This window comes from Eptesicus fuscus, chromosome 2 (genome assembly GCF_027574615.1).
Source record: "Eptesicus fuscus isolate TK198812 chromosome 2, DD_ASM_mEF_20220401, whole genome shotgun sequence".
Lineage (NCBI taxonomy): Eukaryota > Metazoa > Chordata > Mammalia > Chiroptera > Vespertilionidae > Eptesicus > Eptesicus fuscus.
The window spans coordinates 94,463,305-94,482,407 of record NC_072474.1 but is presented as its reverse complement, the minus strand read 5'-3'; the positions used below and the strand labels follow the sequence as shown (position 1 = coordinate 94,482,407).

General features: G+C 48.9%; 1 protein-coding gene across 2 annotated transcripts in view; it reads left to right on the top strand.

The window, feature by feature from the left end:
- Positions 1-17,197, top strand: part of TBC1D1 (TBC1 domain family member 1) — a 220,581-nt gene extending 203,384 nt beyond the window's left edge. For both annotated transcript variants that reach the window (XM_008140210.3, XM_054729566.1), the window contains 3 exons: positions 5,425-5,594; positions 12,384-12,557; positions 16,698-17,197. In XM_008140210.3, coding sequence (XP_008138432.2) covers positions 5,425-5,594; positions 12,384-12,557; positions 16,698-16,883 — 530 coding nt within the window. In that variant the 3' untranslated portion in view covers positions 16,884-17,197. The remainder of the gene's footprint in view (positions 1-5,424; positions 5,595-12,383; positions 12,558-16,697) is intronic.
- Positions 17,198-19,103: the final 1,906 nt, after the last annotated feature.

Here is a 19,103-nt window from a genome sequence, read left to right as displayed (position 1 = left end):
GGACAGGAGGGCCAGCGCTGAGTTATCACTGCTGCTGGCCACAGGCACCAAAGCTGCTGCCTGCGGACAGTCCTGGGCTCCGGGGCCATAAATCTCCAGAAAAAAAATCTCCCTTTAGGCTGCCTCAGTGGGTAGGAGGCACTGACAACAAACAAACAAGCTCTGCGTTGGAAATGAGTATTCGGAACTCTATGACGCTCATCCTAATGACGTCATAGATAAAAGCTGGAAAACACGCCTATTTCTCGCTTTGTTCTATAGTCAGTGTGGGACTTGGAGTTTCTTATACATTTACATAAAGATGACCCTGCTGTCCTGAGTCCACGTCCTGCTGGCTAGGGGCTCAGGGCGCCTGGAGTTGTAGCCGGAAGTGAGAGCTCAAGACACACTGTGTCATGTTGTCAGTTTGGAAAAAAAAAACAAAAAACAAACTACTGTTTGTTTTTTTTTGTGTTTTTTTTTTGCACAATCCATCCCATTAGTCCTTAAAAACAAACTGTTTTATTGGAAAAGATAGGTTTTTAAAAACCATTTCTGTACTTAGCATCGGTGACTTGAACCGTGTTTGTTTAAACCCCTGTCATGGTGGATTGCTCAGTTTTAAATCCAAAGCGTGCCATTCACACACTGGAGTCTTTTTTGGTCTGAAGCCCATTTCATTATAAGTCTTTAGGCCTGGATAAACCCTGAAAACAAATGGACCTTTGTTAGCTCTTCACAATTTTATATGTAAGTCAAGGATTCTCAGCTTGCAGTCAGCATGGCTTGTATATTAGTTAATAGGTCACCTTGAATTTAAGTGTATGCTGCTTGGAGGGGCAGCTGCCAATGATGTTTATGCCCTGACCATCATTAAGGCGCCTGGTAATGACGCTTTTCTGAAAGTCAGTCCTTCCGTGTGGGCATCACATCGTGTAAAATAGCCTCCTCCTGTATTTTCCAGTTCAGTTGTAGAGGGGTCTGCCTTTGGGGCTAAAGGACCAGGCTTGCTCCTAATGGAAGAGGAGGCTCCTGAAGGTTTCTATAGGATACAATTCCAGGTAGATGAGCAAGGAGATGGGATGTAAAAACTAGGGGCTTGGCAAAAAAAAAACACACACACAGAAGCCACCTGTAATGTGAGGAAGGCTTCAGAGGCTCAAGGACTGAAATAGACGGGTAAGCAAGATTGTTTGTACAGCCAGGAAAATGGCTCTTCGGCCACATGGCACAGTGGTGATGAAGGGAGTGTTTGCAGAATCTGTTAGGGCTGTCACCACGCTTCCTTCCCCTCCTACCTGTTCCTGGTCGCAGCGGAGGACCGCAGCCTCCCGAGGAAGTTAGGCCGAGTGATTGCCCTTGACAAAGACAGAGGTGGCTGGGAAAGATGCAGGATACCTGCGCTCCCTGGCCGTGCGCTTGGCGTTTATCATTTCCCCCCCACGGGAAAATTGCCCCTTTATGTCACGGGGAGTTTCAAATAGAGTTCCCGTTCCCGTTAGCACAGTAACAGCTGCCGGAGCATCTTCAAAGGAAAGTAGCTATTCGCGTTGTTCTCAGCAAATAATTTGCCAAGTGCAGGAGTCAGCTGAATCTAAGGTTCCCTTTACTTCCTGCCTGGTAAAGCCCTGAGCCTGTTTCTGGGCGGTGTGAGGAAGGAGAGAAGAAAGGGAGGCAGCCCGCGCTGTGAGCTGGGCAGTGCAGGGCTGCGGGGTGATTTCTTGCACAGTGATTTTCAAATGCGAGAAATTAAATCACTTTCTCACGGAGATGTGTGTGTGTGTGTGTGTGTGTGTGTGTGTGTGTGTGTTTTAAAATTTTTTTTTACTTTTATTGATTTCAAAGAGGAAGGAAAAGGGAGAAAGATGAAACATCAATGATGAGAGAGAATCATTGATCAGCTGCCTACTGCACACCCCACACTGGGGATCGAGCCCGCAACCCAGGCATGTGCCCTGATAGGGAATCGAACCACCACCTCCTGGTTCATAGGTTTGCGCTCAACCACTGAGCCACGCCAGTCAGGCAGGAATATATATATATTTTATTAGACCCAATAAAGTAAACATATCCAGTTACATTTTATTTTGTTTGTTTTTTTAACATACTAATGAAGAGAGTTAAAAAAACCTCAACTCTCTCTAAAATTCTTTTTGTTTTTTTTTTCATACAGTCCAGAAAAGTCTGAGTCTAGAGTCATAGGAAACGCTCTGCTAAGTAGACTTGTTATAAACACCAAGATCATAAAGGAATAAAACTTGGAGGACTCATTGCTAACCTTAAGAGACTGCTGATATGGATTATGTACCGTATTTTCCGGCGTATAAGACAACTGGGCGTATAAGATTTTCCTGGGTTAAAAAGTCATCTTATACGCCAGAAAATACGGTATTAACTTTTTTCTTTTTCCTTTTGAAAATTAATATTGATTTAATTCAGCTACCATATTTTCCGGTGTATAAGACGACTTTTTAACCCAGGAAAATCTTATACACCCAGTCGTCTTATACGCCGGAAAATACGGTATTTGTTTATGCTCAAAAGCTCCCCAGTAATTATTTAATTGGCTTAGGTACTGGTACTGTATCTAATATTTAAATTGAATTTATTGGGATGACATTGGTTAATAAAGTTATATAGGTTTCAGGTGTACAGTTCTATAACACATCAACTGTCTATTGTGTGTTCACCACCCCAAATGGTGCTGTATTTAGTTTTAAGGTTCTTGTCGCTCAGAGACCAGCGACAGTGAACTGCCACTATAGGATGTGCTTCCAGGGAGTGCAGTCCATTCCCTGGACCCTTGGCTAACATGTCCTAGATAGTCTGACAAATGCCATCAGTTTTTGTTCAGCTCTCAATGTTCATATACTGAAAGGAAAGCTTTGTGCTTAAACCACGGAATCTTCAAATTTACTTTTTCTTTTGAAATGTCTTTTCTGTTTAAAAATACACTGTGTTTATGGTGGTATTTTAAATCTCTTTATTTTCTGCAGTGGTGCTTTACACGGTAAACACTGTATTTTGTAAAGCAGACATTTCACGGGAAGATTCTTCCATGGCACTGCCTTGGAACGCGGATACTTCCCCTAAGACTCGACAGTCAGAGATCGGCCTCTGCAGGCAAACCGAAGAGGGAGGCAGCCGTGGAAACTTCTGGTTCCCTGGGGGCTGCCCTGAGTCACAAGCAGTTGTGAAGTTTGTGGACTCTGTGGCCCTGAGCCCTGAGAGAGACGGGCTGACCTCAGCACAGCATCGCTTAGGGCCGTGCCCCACCGGCACCAGGTGTTCTCAGGTGGTTCAGGCCTCGTGCAGGCCACAGCGCACCTCCGAGGCTGACCAGCCAGTCGGCACCTCGGTCTGCCCTGTGTGCGACCCACACACCACTCTGACACCTTTCCCTTACGCACGGCAGCATCCAGCCGCTCCTCTGTGTCTTCACGGCTTTTACATGTCATCCCATGGAACCACCCAGAGAGGCACAGTGTGGGGCTCTTCCCCACCTGCTCTGTCTTCCTCCACTTGATGGAGTTTCCAGCTTCCGGGTCTCTTCCATTACCCTGTAGCCAGAGGGAGAGACAGATTGACAGTTGCCTCTAATCAGATTTATGCTATCATCTTTAAACTATATCTTTTCTGCCGAAACCGGTTTGGGTCAGTGGATAGAGCGTCGGTCTGCGGACTGAAAGGTCCCAGGTTCGATTCCGGTCAAGGGCACGTACCTTGGCTGCGGGCACATCCCCAGTGGGAGGTGTGCAGGAGGCAGCTGATTGATGTTTCTCTCTCATTGATGTTTCTCTCTTTCTAACTCTCTATCTCTCTCCCTTCCTCTCTGTGAAAAATCAATAAAATATATTTAAAAAAAAAATAAATAAACTATATCTTTTCTTATATGTACACTAGAGGCCCGGTGCACGACATTCATGCACTGGGGGGTCCCCTCAGCCCAGCCTGTGCCCTCTCACAGTCCAGGAGCCCTCAGGGGATGTCCGACTGCCAGCTTAAGCAGTTGGACGTCCTTAGCGCTGCTGCGGAGGCAGGAGAGGCTCCTGCCACTGTCACTGCGCTCACCAGCCAGCTTCTGACTGAGCAGCGCTCCCCCTGTGGGAGCATACTGACCACCAGGGGGCAGCACCTGCATTGAGAGTCTTCCCCCTGGTGGTCAGTGCACATCATAGCGAGCGGTCATTCTGCTGTTCGGTTGATTTACATATTACCCTTTTATTATATAGGACTAGAGGCCTGGTGCACGAAATTCATGCATGGGGGGAGGGTCCCCTCAGCCCAGCCTGCACCCTTTCCAATCCGGGATCGGGCCTAAACCGGCAGTTGGACATCCCTCTCACAATCCTGGACCCCTGGCTCCTAATCCCTCACCTGCCTGTTTGCCTGGTCACCCCCAACTGCCCCCCCCGCCAGCCTAGTTGCCCCTCACTGCCCCCCCTGCCAGCCTAATCACCCCCAACTGCCCCCCCCTGCCAGCCTGGTCACCCCCAACTGCACCCCCTCCCCCACCGGCCTGGTCGCCCCTAACTGCCCCCTCTGCCGGCCTGATCGCCTCTTATTGCTCCTCTTGCTGGCCTGGTCGCCCCCAACTGCCCCCCTCTGCTGGCCTGGTTGCCCCTAACTGCCCCTCCCCCCCGCCCCCCGCTGGCCTGGTCGCCCCACGCAGCCTGCTTGTTCAGTTGTTTGGTCGTCCCTCACTAACCCCCCCATCCCCGCTGGCCTGGTCGTAGGCAGCCATCTTGTGAGAGCATGAGGGTCAATTTGCATATTACCTTTTTATTATATAGGATTATTCCAGTTGTCAGGTAACTTGCCTGAATTTAGTCACCCACCAGTTGCTAGGGCTGAGCTTTACTCCATTATTGAGCTAAAATTCAGTATACTTATATTTAATAATGCACTTTTGGAATTGAGCAGACATTTAGAGTTTTTAGAGGTCTTTTCATTCAACTCCTTATTTCAAAATAGAGGAAACAGAGGCATTTTTTTTACTTACTCTCTCTTATACTGTATAGTTAGATGTCTATATTAAAATGCTGTATATCTGATGCTCTATGTCCGAAAACCTTTGTTTTACCCATAAAAACATGTTAGTAACTCCTTTAAAATCTAGAACATTCCTGGAAAAAATATACTGATAAAAATTTTTCCATTTTTCAATGCATGTTTGAATTTAATATATTTTTGGAGCAAATAAAAATGTTTATCTAAACCTGTGACAAAATCTTAGTAGTATGTTTACCTATATTTCTTTTATTGTTTGCAGTATTGCCTTGACAACCCTATCTGAAATGTCAGGCTCTTAAAAAGGAAATAAAACTTGCAGTTTGGGGTCATGTTTCCCTCTGCCCTGCCCTGCGATGTGTGGAAAAGGAAACTGAATGGTATTTCATCAGAAACTGGTCTGGTTCAACTTTCTGCATTTTTGTGTTTTCCCAGATATGATCTTTCTTCAGGGATCAGAGGTCATATTTAAAGTGGCCTTAAGTCTGTTGGGGAGCCATAAGCCCTTGATTCTGCAGCATGAAAACCTAGAGACCATAGTTGACTTTATAAAAAACACACTACCCAACCTGGGCTTGGTGCAAATGGAAAAGACCATCAATCAGGTACGATTCAGTCCTAACCTTTCCAAAGGCTCAAGCAATCCTGGTTATGTAGAAGCTCTATTATTATTATTATTATTATTATTATCATCATTATTATTATTATCATTATTATTATTATTGAGCAGGACCTATTTCCTACCACTTTGTACTCTGGGCAGCATATTGCGTGATGCCTGGTGTGTAGGAGTCACATCGCAAATATGTGTCCGGTGACTAAGTGTGTGTGAGTGTGCGTGTGTGGTGAGTCCAGTGCCGACATGCCATGTGGCAACACCGTGGCGATGGTTAGGTGGGTGACCAACACAAATTATCAGTAGTTTCTTATAATTAAGAGACTTCACCCCTAGTCATTTGTTCTTCTAAAATTCATACATCTATTCAATGTAGGCTTTTGTAAAATAACTGTTTTCATTTTTATGCTGAAAATATTATTTTATAAAAATAACTTTTCATAGCTAAGTTGTGATAGAGCGTATACATTTTATATACCGTATTTTCCGGCGTATAAGACGACTGGGCGTATAAGACGACCCCCAACTTTTCCAGTTAAAATATAGAGTTTGGGATATACCCGCCCTATAAGATGACACCCGGCGTATAAGACGACCCCCGACTTTTGAGAAGATTTTCCTGGGCTAAAAAGTCATCTTATACGCCGGAAAATACGGTAAGTTTATTCCACAATGTGTATGTGTGTGTGTGTGTGTGTGTGTGTGTGTGTGTGTGTGCGCGCGCGCGCGTGCACTTTAATAGAATTCTCCTCCACACCTGTGGTCACAGCACCTCTGGCTTCTGGGTGCAGTGGAACCATTGCTGCCTAGAATGTTAAGGGTGAGGGGTGACTGGAGCCAGGAATTACACCTGGATCGGTTATTCCATGGCCTGGATTAGGGGAGGGAGCAGGTTTGGACTCTACTTAAGGAAGAACCTTCCAATAGTGGTTGCTGACTAGGAAGGGCTGAGCTGCTTAGCAGAGGGCGGGTCGCCCTGGGAGGTGCCCGAGGCGGGCTGGCTGAGAAGCTCTGAGCAGAGGTCTGTGTGGAGCACAGCCGAGTCAGCCTCAGGCCTCTCGTAAGCCTAGAACTTACCTCACCTGCTCCAAATACAGTGAAAACATAGAGCAATTCCGTGAAAACGAGACGTGAAATAAAGCTTTTTAAAGAGTCCTTATTCTGACTGCTGTTGGTCCAAGAGGAGCAGTGCTTCCGGTCTGGTGCCCCCAGACGCAGAGTTGTGATTCCTTGGCCGCCCCTGCTCAGGTGTCGGGCACAGAAGGCCTGGAGTGGGAGGGCGCCATGCCGGCGTCACTGCAGCTCTGCACGTTCACAGGCCTGTGTGAGGGGCAGCTCTCCACTCGGCACTCGGGTCTTCGGTTCATTGATAGGCTCCACCTCTAACTCTGGCTTGTGGAGGCCCCGCTTTTACCAGGTTCCGTGTGGATCTATAAATACACATGATTTCATTTAATCGTGACTGCACTCCTGAGAGGAGAGGTGGCTTTAACCCCTGAGGAGCCTGGGGCTCAGTCACCCTGCTGCAGAGTGGACAGGGCGGGTCTCACAGTCGGATCTTCTGGCCTCACAGGCTCTAGCAGCCACCCCACACCCCCCAGGGCCTCTGGGTGTCATTTCACTACAGAGTTTCTCTGTATTTCACCTGTATATTAATACCAAATCCTCCACCCTTTGGATACTGTAACTCCTGGCATTTGTGTGCATTTATTCCTTCTCAGAGCTTTGGTTGCATATATTTTCATTCCCCTTATACTTTATGCGGCTGGGGAAATGCAGAGAGCCTTGGTCACTTAACCCAAAGTCTGGCCCAGTGAGTGCCTTGACTTTGCTCCTGACTCTCTAAGGCCAGCAGCCTCAGCTGACATGGTTTACCTCCTGGATATCGAGCTCCAGGAAAAATCCCACTTTCCTCCCCTTTTTCTGTAAAAGGCACCTGTTGAGATGACTGTATTGGGTGCCCCTTAAGTGTTCGAAGGATGGACGTGGGCACAACACGGGGAGAGAACAGTTTTATGTGTGTGGCTGTTGTCTTCAGGCGGCTGCTTTGAACTTGGCATCTGTTAGACCACTGACTCCTTGACAGCTTTGGAATGTGGACAATAATCCCTGTTTTAAAGCTGGGGAGACCGGATGTGGAGAGTAGCACGCCCCCACCCCCTGTGTAACGTGGCAGAGCCGGAAATGTAACGTGTCTCTCTGACACGAAAGCCCAACCGGTGCAGAAAATAAGCATGTAACCCAGTAATTGCCAGTGTGGTGCGAGCTACCGCGGTGCTTGTGCGAGGCTCACGGGAGCCGGTCTGGCGGAGGGTGTGAGTGCTCATGGTTGAGAATCGAAGGCATACAGTTCAGCTGAGCCTCAAAGAATTGGCCAAAGCCGTGGTCAGGGCCTCATCCTGCCTCACCAAGGTTGTGGGTGCTATCCCCAGCCGGGGCACCTAGAAGAATCAACCAAGGCATGCATAAATATGTGGAACAACAAGTCTCTTCCCCAACCCCTCTCAAATCAATAAATAAGTTAAAAAAAAAAAAAAAAGAACAATGAGCCATGACGGGTGAGCACACGTCTTTTTGTAGAGGGCCAGATAGTGAGGTTGTGGGCTTTGTCACCCATAAGGTCTGCTGCAGCCACTCAGCTCTGCCTTTGCAGCGCGAAAGCAGCCACGGACAGTGAGTGTGGGAATGAGGTGACCGTGCTGCAGTGAAACTTTATTTACAGAGACATGCGGTGGGACAGATTCAGTCTGAAGGCTGTCGTTTGCTGACCCCTGGTCACAGCATGTGCAAAGGCATGGGAATGAGAGAATAGAGAGAGATTCCAGATGCCTCGCAGTTCAGTGTGTGTGTGTGTGTGTGTGTGTGTGTGTGTGTGTGTGAGAGATGGTTAGGGTCTGAGGAGTCCTGGCCTCCAGAGGGGGCTCTAGTCTCGAGTCCTACTCAGAAGTGAGGCCCGAGGTGCAGCGTGCTTCCTCTGTAGGCTCACAGAACCCCAGGTTTGACCTTGGAGGAATCAGGGAGGAAGTGGTAAGTGCATTAATTGCACACAGTTGTCCTGTAGGCATGGGCAGGTCTGGCGTCTCTGATAGCCATGGCTCCGTTTCACTAAATGCCCTCTCCATGGGTGGTCTTGGCTCCAGAGGCTGGGACACAGCCTGCGTACAGGATGAGAGAGAGGAGCGAGGACGAGGACGGGGCTCAGGGACACTGGCCCAGTCAGCGCGGATGGGCTGGGAGCAGCCACAGAGGGGCAGGTCCAGAGCTGAGAGCCCCAGGCAGGAGGACAGAGCCTCTGCAGGCTCCATGGAGTCCTTGGTGTGACTTAAAAATACCAAGAAGAGGGGAAACCCTGGGGATAAACAGAAACTAAGAGGAGGTCTAGTTTGCAGTCCTGTCACAGTGAGTGCGTTGTCGTCATTGGCCTCTGCAACCTGAGGTCAGTGTAAGGAAGGAAAACAGAGTGGGGTGGGGGTGGGGGTGGGGGTGGGGAGACAGGGCAAAGAGCCTATTTTCAGCATCCTTGGGGCTCCATTTAAAGCGTGGCCCCAGCCTGTCAGAGTATCAGGTAGGAACTGTCAGTGCATCAGGCGAGAAATGCAGAATCTGGGGCCTCACCAGGGACCTGCTGAGTCCAAAGCTGCATTTCAGTGAGGCCCCAGGGGATTCACGCCCTGGGAACCAATGGAAAAGCTCTGCTCCTGGCAACTTCCCTGCAAACAGCTGGCAGTTCTCTGTGCGAGCTGAGCATGTGGGGCCGGAACCAGAATCGTAACAAGGCTCCTTTGTTCAGAAGGGCTCCTCGGAGTCCGTGGCCAGGCCCCCTTTCTGCCTCTGGGAGGAGCCCTCTGCCTGGGCAGTTTGCACTGTGGGGAGTGAGTCCTTTTTAAAAAGGCCCATCAGTGCCAGACCTAGAGGGTGTGGTGGGGTGGGAGGGATACTTTATTTTACCACTGGCATTGTGTAGGACTGTGTGCATGTGGCGGTAATAAAAAGCAGACCAGCCATTAGTGGGGTGTATTACTGTTTTTAAACGCCCTGCAGACCCTGCCGCCCCCTTACTGCCACTACCTGGACCGACGGCTCCTCTCTCCGCCTTGGGTGTGCCACGGAGACCGGCAGAGGCGGGGCAGGTGTGGGGTGGGAACGTGGAGAGTACAGGGCCAGCTGTGCAGACACCAGGTTCACAGCTTCATTATGCAGTGTCCGCAGACGGCAGAGAGAAACTCCGTCTCCACTAGCACATGAGCCAGGAACTTAGTTCTCCAAGGAGGAGGCCCGTGTCATAAACAGCATCTGGGAAAATATTTAGCTCCGTGCATGATTCAGATGTAAATAACATAGAACGCTTTACTGACTGGATTCACCGAACGGAATGTTTAGTGCCAGGACACAGTGCCAAGGGTGTGTGCGCTGTGCCTGGCACATCCGTGTGTTGCTAATGGTGTTGTGCGTTGATCATTCCCATTTGGGAAGCAGTTTGGCAATATGTCTCGCGAACCAGTAAAATGTCCTTCCCCTTTGACTTAGTAATCCCATTTCCTGGAATGTATCCTTAGAAAATGATCCGAATTATGGGGAAAGCCATATGGACAAGGATGCTTAGAGTTGTCACTTAGAGCAACAGAAGCTCAGGTCACTGGGCAGCCCACACTGGATGCATGGGTTGGCATGGTGGTGATATGTCGAGGAGGTAGAGTACCATGAAGCCATTTATAAAAATGATGGCCATGAAGAATGTATAGCAACTTGAACACGCATTGTCTGAGGAGACCAGGGCTCTTTTTACCACCAACCACATGCTGCCATGGTTTGGGATAAATTCTGGGGCATCGTTGCAGAATCTGAGGGCCCTCAGTGTTTGGGGACCCAGGAGATAATGGTGCCATTAAGCAGAGACGATTATGACCCGATTATGACCCGGGCGGATTCCTAGGTATTAATGGAGGCCTGAGAGTTTATAGCTTCAGGCACAGTTGAGAGCCAGTAACCTCAGCTGATCATCCATCTGTATAAAAGGCGAGACGTTTTGTTCCCAAGTTTTCCAGGTTAGGAGCTCCTTTAAAAATAAATCTTGGTGGAAGAAGAAAGGTAGCTGTGTGTGTGTGGCATTTGTACTGTACCCCATGTATAGTCACACCCCAATGCCACGCAGTCTCGGTTTTACTGTTGGCGGTTTTCACTGTTTGAGCTGTTCCGAAGGTCCGTGCTGTGGCATCCTCTGTCATTTTGCTGAAGCGCGAGCTTGAATGTGAGGGTTTCACAACAAATGTGTGGAAGCAGATCCCTTAGCTGAGTGAGCACCTGCCTTTTGGCTTGCCAGGCAGGTGCTGGGAACGTCCGTAAGTTGTCTCCTGTAACTCCCCCAGTGAGGCTGCAGCCCACGAACTGATCCTGGGAGAGGTCAAGAGACCTGCTCAAGGTCATTCAGGGAGTCGCCAGTGGAGCCGGGACCTGAGACTGACTCAAAGCCTCTGAGTCAGTTTCCTTGACTGAAAATAGAGATGATAATCTCTGCTGACCTCTCGGTCACTCTGAGGGATTGACTGAGAATCGGGGCAATACAGTCAACAGCGCACACACATGCCACCAGTACAGGTGAGATTTTCAGCATAGAGAGACTTTGTGCCTAACTAGTATCCATTGAATTAAACTGAAAACCAGGAAACTGAGAAATTAACCTTAAGGGAGACAAAATGAGATTGTGGTGAACGCTGAGCTAGTAAACATGGTTTTTTAAAATTGATTTCAGGGAAGATAGGACTCACCCCTGTGAGGGCCATCAGGGGAAATGAGCTCTCCATTGGTTTTAACTCTGTTGGCCTTTCTTTTTTCAGGAAATGTGCTGAAAAGTCCGTTTCTGCTCTTGTAAAGCCTAATCATTCTCTAACAATGTATTCTGATCATGTGGCTTCTTTAAGGGATGACTGAATTCTCAGATTCCCCGGGGTCCGTGTTGGGTGCCGAGAGGCTCAGCCCCATGGTGTTTTCAACACCAGGAAAGAGAGGAGGTGCCTGGGGCAGCAGCCTCTGCCCTCTGACCCCCTTTCAGCCCTGCCCCCGCCCCCTTCAAGCTCAGTCCCCCAAGAGAAAGGACAGACAGACCACTCACTCACTCGTGCACTCGGGTTGTTTTTCACACGTGTGGTTTTTTCATCACTGTTACTATTATGGGAAGGAAGGCAGCGCAGGCATTGTTTCGTATTCACTCATCTCTGTGGGTGACATTTGGGTTTTGGCTCATTTCTGCATGTCTTGTGTGCAAAGAATGGTTTTCAGTAAACAGCTCCATTACTTAGCTGTTCTTGTAGCTCTGAAAACCCAGCTGAACTATAATTAAACTTTGACTCGGTGACTGGGCAGATAGGGCTGCGATGCTTTTGTTTTGTTTCCTCCCTTTGACCCGGAGTTGATGCATCTAACTTAACAGAGTTTTCAGAGAAGAAGAAAATAAGTCCTGGAATCAGAGCTCAAAATAAATGTTGTGTGCCTTTGTAAAAACAAGGTGTCGACTTTTGGAAAATGAATATCAGAGACCATCCTTACTGTTCTCTTAGGCTTGGTCCCAAATGCTTCTTCTGTCCTTCCCTCCCAAGTAAAATGATTCCTTCTCAGGGCAGAGAGTTGCCTTTAATTATCACTAATATACCAGGCACAGAGGAGGTGTTTAGTGGGTCTCGTTGATATGGTCACGTGTGTGTGTGTGTGTGTGTGTGTGTGTGTGTGTGTGTGTGTGGTTTTTCTCACTTTCGGTGCCTGATGACTTCTCTGCATTTAACAGGTGTTTGAGATGGACATTTCTAAACAGTTACAAGCGTATGAAGTGGAGTACCACGTGCTTCAAGAAGAACTTATTGATTCCTCTCCTCTCAGCGACAACCAAAGAATGGACAAATTGGAGAAAACCAACAGCAGCTTACGCAAACAGAACCTTGACCTCCTGGAACAACTGCAGGTAGAGCACATTCAGGAAGCAGCTTCCTGCGCCCCGGTAGTTCATTAACTCGGCAGGCTGGGCTTTCCCACGACCGCAGGACCTTTCCGCCCAGGTCCGCTTAGAGTTGGGATCCAAGGTATCCCAGGAGTCCTGGGCCTTTCTCTCAGGCAGCAGACAGGCGATCCTTTGCTGAGGTCAGACAGCTTTCAGAGATGAACTTGCGATCCAGACTCCGCGGAGTTGTTAGCTGAATGCACTTGTGCTTTGAATAATGACAAGAGAAGCAAAGGCTTGAGCTTCTATGAGCAAAATCAGCCAGGTCCACAGAGGGATGTTAAAGGAGGAAGGCGACATCAACATCTACCTTGCAAAATCAACCAGGCGTGGCCGGTATGGCTCAGTGGTCGAGCATTGGCCCATACACCAAAAGGTCACTGGTTCGATTCCCGGTCAGGGCACATGCCCAGGTTGCGGGCTCGATCCCCAGTAGGGGGCGCCCATCAATGTTTCTTTCTCATTGATGTTTCTATCTCTCCCTTCCGCTCTCTCTACAAATCAATAAAAACATATTAAAAAAATAAAATTAAAAAAGTAAGCCAGGGCATAGGATCATGATACATGTGTCCTTGGTGCAAATACCAAGACTTGATTAATGAAGGACACAATTGTCCACTCTGGAAGCTTCCATTTTAATATGGATGCGTGTGGATGAGGACACTGTAGAAAGGCAAACACGGATGGTGTGCACAGAGGGTGACAGGAAGCAAGGGCACAGGGCAGCCCAGAGACCTGGTCTCCCCACGTCCCCACCCACGCTTTCACCGGGACAGACCGCTGACCGGCTCTGTCCTGACTCCCTTGTTTGTGTGACAAGGACAAGAAGAATACCTAACGGCTTAGCACAACAGCTCCTTTTCCAAGCAGATGGAATAAAGGAGCCACACGGTCTACTTTTTTAACATCAGAAATGGGTGGTAATGCTGTCAGAGTTAAGGGATTGTTTGTGGAGTGTTTAAAAAAAAATTATTTTGAGTTTCCGCAGAAAAAAATACATTCTCCTCCTCACCCCACCCCCGAGTATGCATTTATGCGCTCTTGGGCTGACCTGAGAATTAGCTTTCCTTCCCGGCCTGGGCCTCTATTTCCATCCATAGGATGTTGCCCCTCTGCAGACACAGGCTTGGCAGTGACATGAGGAAGGCCAGCACCGGAGAGCCTAGTAAATCAGCCGGGTCTGAAGTGCGTTTCCCTCCGCAGGGATCTGTCCCCACAGACCCGAGGAGATACTTACTCCTAGAGGAACAAAGAAAAATGCTTTCTCCACCCAGTCCTGCCTACCCATCACATTCGGAAACGTAGCTGCTTCTCTCCCCCGTGACTGAGATGTCCTACAAGCGTGTCTGTGCGCAATCTCTCCGGGACTCCTCGGCCGTCATGTGTGGGGAAGGTTCAAGGGCCTTATCTGGCCTGTCAGGGTCTGCAGTGTAGTGGGCATTTCAAATGCCTTCCGAACAAACAGTGGGCCCTGAAATAGAACAGACGGAAGCATTTCTCGCAAAGCTCAGACTCGAGTTTGCGGCGCTTGGCTTGTTAAGATAGGCAGAAGGCTCATTTTATTGGGCTAATGTCCGGGAGGGTTTTGTGTGTGTGTGCGATGAAGGGTGGAGAGTAAGTTTGTGTGGCTTCTGTGATACCGTCCCTTTTATGAAGAGAGGGTGTTGTGAAAAGCTGCTCCGAAATCCGCATTCCTCAAGAGAGGCGTCGGCGGTAATGGTAACAACAGGCGTGCTCCGTGCAATGTTCTTTCTCTTGACCAAGCGGCTCTGTGTTTCTGGGGGTGTCATTCAGGACCGCAGCTTATGCCAGCCCACCAGGACTGACCGAGGCCTGCTGGGCGGCGCCAGGGGCCACCAAGATCCGTAAGACACTGCTGCTCTCAAAGAGTTGGGGTACGGACTGTGTTGTTGGTTTGTAGGTGCTTGGATGTCCTGTTCCCATGACCCTCGAGGGCTCACATGGGGCTATTGTCCTTCAGCCGGACTATAAGTTCTGTGAGACGCTCACCTCCGTCTTTTTTATTTATTTTTTAAGCAGTTTTCAGAGTCCAAGGCTAGGCGTTCAATACCATGGCTAATTTTTCAACATAAATCTTATTTCTTATTTTTTATTTTTGCCAACGTATCAAAATTGACCCATGTTCTGGCTTTGTTCTGCCTATATAGTTATTAGACACCCCAACGCCCCACTTATTCTCTTGGTAACACTTAAAAATGCTGTCTAGCAGCGGGAGACCAAACCGTTACCCTGTTTGGTCCAGTAGCATCTATGAGGCGATCTCATAGACATGTCAGGTGATGCCAAATAATAGCGGATGGGCATTTTTCATCATAATCAACCGCAAGTCCTTGAGCGCCAGGAGCCAGGCGCGGTGGGGGGCAGCCCCCGTGCAGGATGAGACCTGCTTTCTCAGGGGAGCGCTGCGGTCTCACTGGGGAGACCTGACGCTCGTGCGGCAGTAAGTGGCCCTGCAGAAAGCTCCCTGCGGAGCTGTGGGTGCCCCTGGTGTGTCGTGGGGCTTCTGAACAAGCGATCCTTCCAGGACACGCGGTGGGGCCTGACCCAGGCCTCGGCCGAGGGTAGGACTGTGCGGATCAGAGTCCTGCTTGGGGGAACGCACCAGGCATGAGCACCCCGGCCTGGTGGGCCCACAGACTTAGGGTCCCAGTCCTTCTCCTTCTATTTTGAGTGTCCCAGTAGCATAGCCCAAGCTAGACTTTGAGTCATGAGTTGTCTGTCCAGCACTAGTGTTATCTTGTTCAAAACACTGTTTTTCCTGTTTGAAAATGAGAAAAAAAATAGTACCATTCCCCCCCGCCCCCCGAAATAAATGGGGACCTGTAGCGCCTGGGCTGGATTAACCAACCGGTGACCAGAGCACTACAGAGCACAGCTGGGAGCCAAGGCCCAGGCCAGAGAGGCCTCGGGACAGCAGGGGGGTCGGTGGTCTTCTCAGGAAGCCCTCAGCTTCGCTAGAGCCAGCTCACTGGTTGCCTGGAAGCCTGCCCGAGTGCATGCAAGAGAGAAGCACCTGGAAGTTCAAACTGACACTAATGTCGTGCTGGCCACTGAGGACGTAGGCCAGGTGGACATGAGGAGACTGCTTAGCTCGCGGAGGTGATGACCGGTCCGAGAGACCCTGCACGGGAGCCTCTTAGCAGAACGCTTGGCTATTCACAGCGCCCCACACATGTTCCAGGGTGAATGCCCATGCTCCTTGACATAGTGATATCTTGTCACTATACGGAAACTAGAAAGAACTTCAGATTAGTGAGCTATTGCTGCTTGGGCCTTTATGTGGAATCCCTTTTGACTGTCAGTTTGAAATCAGTTTGTACTTGTAAATACACTGAGTGGCCAGATTATTATGATCTCTGAACACATAATAATCTGGCCACTCAGTGTATATCCTATATAATAAAAGGCTAATATGTAAATTGCCCCCTCGACCAGGAGTTCAACCAGCAGGCAGGCTGGCCAGCCGCCCCTGTCCCTTCCCCCTGGCCAGGCTGGCCGGACCCCGCCCATACACTAATTCATGCACCGGGCCTCTAATACACACACACACACACACACACACACACACACACACACACACACTCACACACTGAGTGGCCAGATTATTATGCGTTCAGAGATCATAATAATCTGGCCACTCATGTAGATGATGTCGTCTAAATAGGCCAGGCTGTGCTGCAGTAATAAGTAGAGCTCCAAATCTCAGTGGTGGAGCACAGAGGTCTTTGTCCCCGAAGCACCACCTCTTCTCCAGGAAGATGCTGTGGCCATATCTGAGCTGCCATCCCTGTAGTGTGTGGTTCGGAGCTCGGGCTCCCCCTGCATTGTGAAGCCACCACCTCAATGTATAGCTCCCAAAGCAGCCACAGCAGGGGACAAGCTCTGGTGGCCCAGACTACCTGCAAGGGAGCCTGGGAGATGTAGTCTTCCTGTGTGGCCAGAAGAACTGACAGTACCCAGTGGAGTCCTCTCTGCCAAAATGTGGCTCCACAGCTCCCCAAAGGCTGGACAGGGGAGTGTACTGTGGATCCCCCTGTGTTGTCACTGAGCAATGACAGGCTCATGTTTCCTTTCACTCTCCAGGTGGCAAATGGTAGGATCCAGAGCCTGGAAGCCACCGTCGAGAAGCTCCTGGCCAACGAAAGCAAGCTGAAGCAGGCTGCCCTGGCCTTGGAGCTGGAGAGGTCAGCGCTGCTGCGGACGGTGGAGGAGCTCCAGCGGCGGACCGCAGAGCTGAGGGCACCCCAGCCTGACCTCATGCAGCCCTAGCCCACGGGCGACTGACAGCATCTCACCAGGGCACGGCCCGAGGAGACGTGGGACACCATCCGACACTGTCCAGGCCTTAACCGAGAGAGACAGAAGCTGCTGGAGGGAGAGAGTGAAGCGCGGAGCATGCTTCTCAGGGAGGAAACGGGCTCGCCAGCACGCGGAGTCTTCTGAACTGAAACTTGCGGATCAGGGGGATGAGTGTCCCCGAGTTTTTGTTGTTGTTTAGGTTCCAGTGGGTCCTGATGACTGTAATCAGTAGATTTAGACGGCATGGACATGAATAAATGCACTTTTATGTTCTTTTTTCAGTATTACTGTGTTTGTAAAGAGCATTCTTCATACGGTGGCATTGCAAAAGCCCGAGGGCTCGAGATGATTCCTCTGGCGAAGATGGGGGTCCGTCGCTCTCCCACGGAGGGTCGGTGTGACTGCTCCCTCAGCAGCGTCGGCAGGTGCGCAGGTGGCCCTGGTCCGTGCTCGGTATGGAAGGCCAAGATGACCAGTAGGAAAGATCAAAAGCGATTCATTTAAATTTGACATCTTGAATTTGATCACTATTCTTGGTATTTAATGAAGTTTCTTTTTTTAAAAAATCATATTTTCATACATTTTTTTTGCTTAGTCCTTACGTATTGATCAAAGTTAGTGTAGATGAATGTTTTATGGGAAAATCAGCATTTTTAAGACTCTATGAGGGATTGCTCGAATGCGACCTGCAGTTGTAGAGTCTGAGATATTTATTTCTTAGTGGTGTTTCATATTCATTAGAAGTTGAGTTGTATATTTATTTTTGCAGCTGTGTGTCCCTTTGAGCCTCCACTCCTTGGGAATCTGATTCTTTGCAGAGGTAGCAGGGCACAGCAGCATTTTTTAGGGGTGCCAGAGACTTGGGGACTTTCAAAAGGAGATCAGCCTACAATTGTAATCAAATGTATGGCAGCTGAGAGCAGTTTTCTGGAGGTAGGATGTGTGTTTTGAACATAATTCCCAACACAGTGACCCTCTCCCTACCTCAGGACGATGAGGTCCTTGTGCCTTCAATATGCAGAAAGCTGCTCACGGCTGCCCTGGCTTCACCTCGTCACTGTGTGGGGCCTCCCGTGTGCGCTCTCAGAGTCCACGTGTCCTTACAAGGGGTGGTCAGAGAGGAACTGTGTAGGCACATGTCACTTCCTTGACAGCAGAATCATTGCTGGTCTTGATCATCCTAGCCCAGAGATTGTCAACCTTTGTCATCTCATGGCACACACAAGCTAATTACTAAAGTTCTGCAGCACACCAAAAAACCTATTTTTTGCTGATCTGACAAAAAATATATATATATAATTTTGATTCATTCACACAGGACAGCTATTGTTGTGTTGGTTGTTGTCATTTTTCTCTTTGACAATCTAAGGGAAAAGAGGTCAGTGCCCCTGACTTAAATAGTCAGGTATTGCATGTTTTAAAAATTTCTGCGGCACACCGGGTAAAAATAGCTGTCCTAACCACTTCTTCTGTTCCACAGGAGTTTCTTTTGACCCTTTTAATTAAGCCTGAGGTGAAAGGAAGGATTCTCATATTTGGAGCCATTGTCAGTCTCCCCAGACATTTCAGAGGAAGACAAGCGTGCTGCCTGAACACGTGGGCGCTATTTGGGACCTTTCCTATTTCCCGTGTCAGGATAGCAGTTCTCTGCATAAACCAAGACGACAAGCCCAGTGGCCTTTATCCCAGGTTGTTCCACCAGATATACTGGGAGTTAACATTGGAGGGCTTCTTCCCACATATTTTACTGTTTGATGTTTAATAATGTTGAAATCTGGACATCTTCTGACCATTACTCAAAAGCATTGACTCCACATTAAATAAGAAACAAGAAAGCAATAAAATAATTTATGTGCACACTTTTATGGTGTTTGCGCTGTGTGGTTTTTTTTTTTTTAGAAACTTTGGATTTTTGCTTTTCAGCCCAGGAGTGAAGGAATGCCTCATGAACACCTGTGGGTCAAAGTGTGAATGTTACCTCACATCCGTGAAATCATTTGAAGTCTTATGTTTTTAGTATTGCTAACCAAATGCTTGTTAGCTTGTAACACCTCCACGCAGGGTGTGATAGTAGCACTAACGAGACCAGCTCCATCGCTTGTACATGCCAGCGAGTGCTGCTATGACATTGCTGGGCAGAGGGGACTGTGGACATGAGCCTGTGGGAGCAGGTCGGACAGAGTCTCGCCT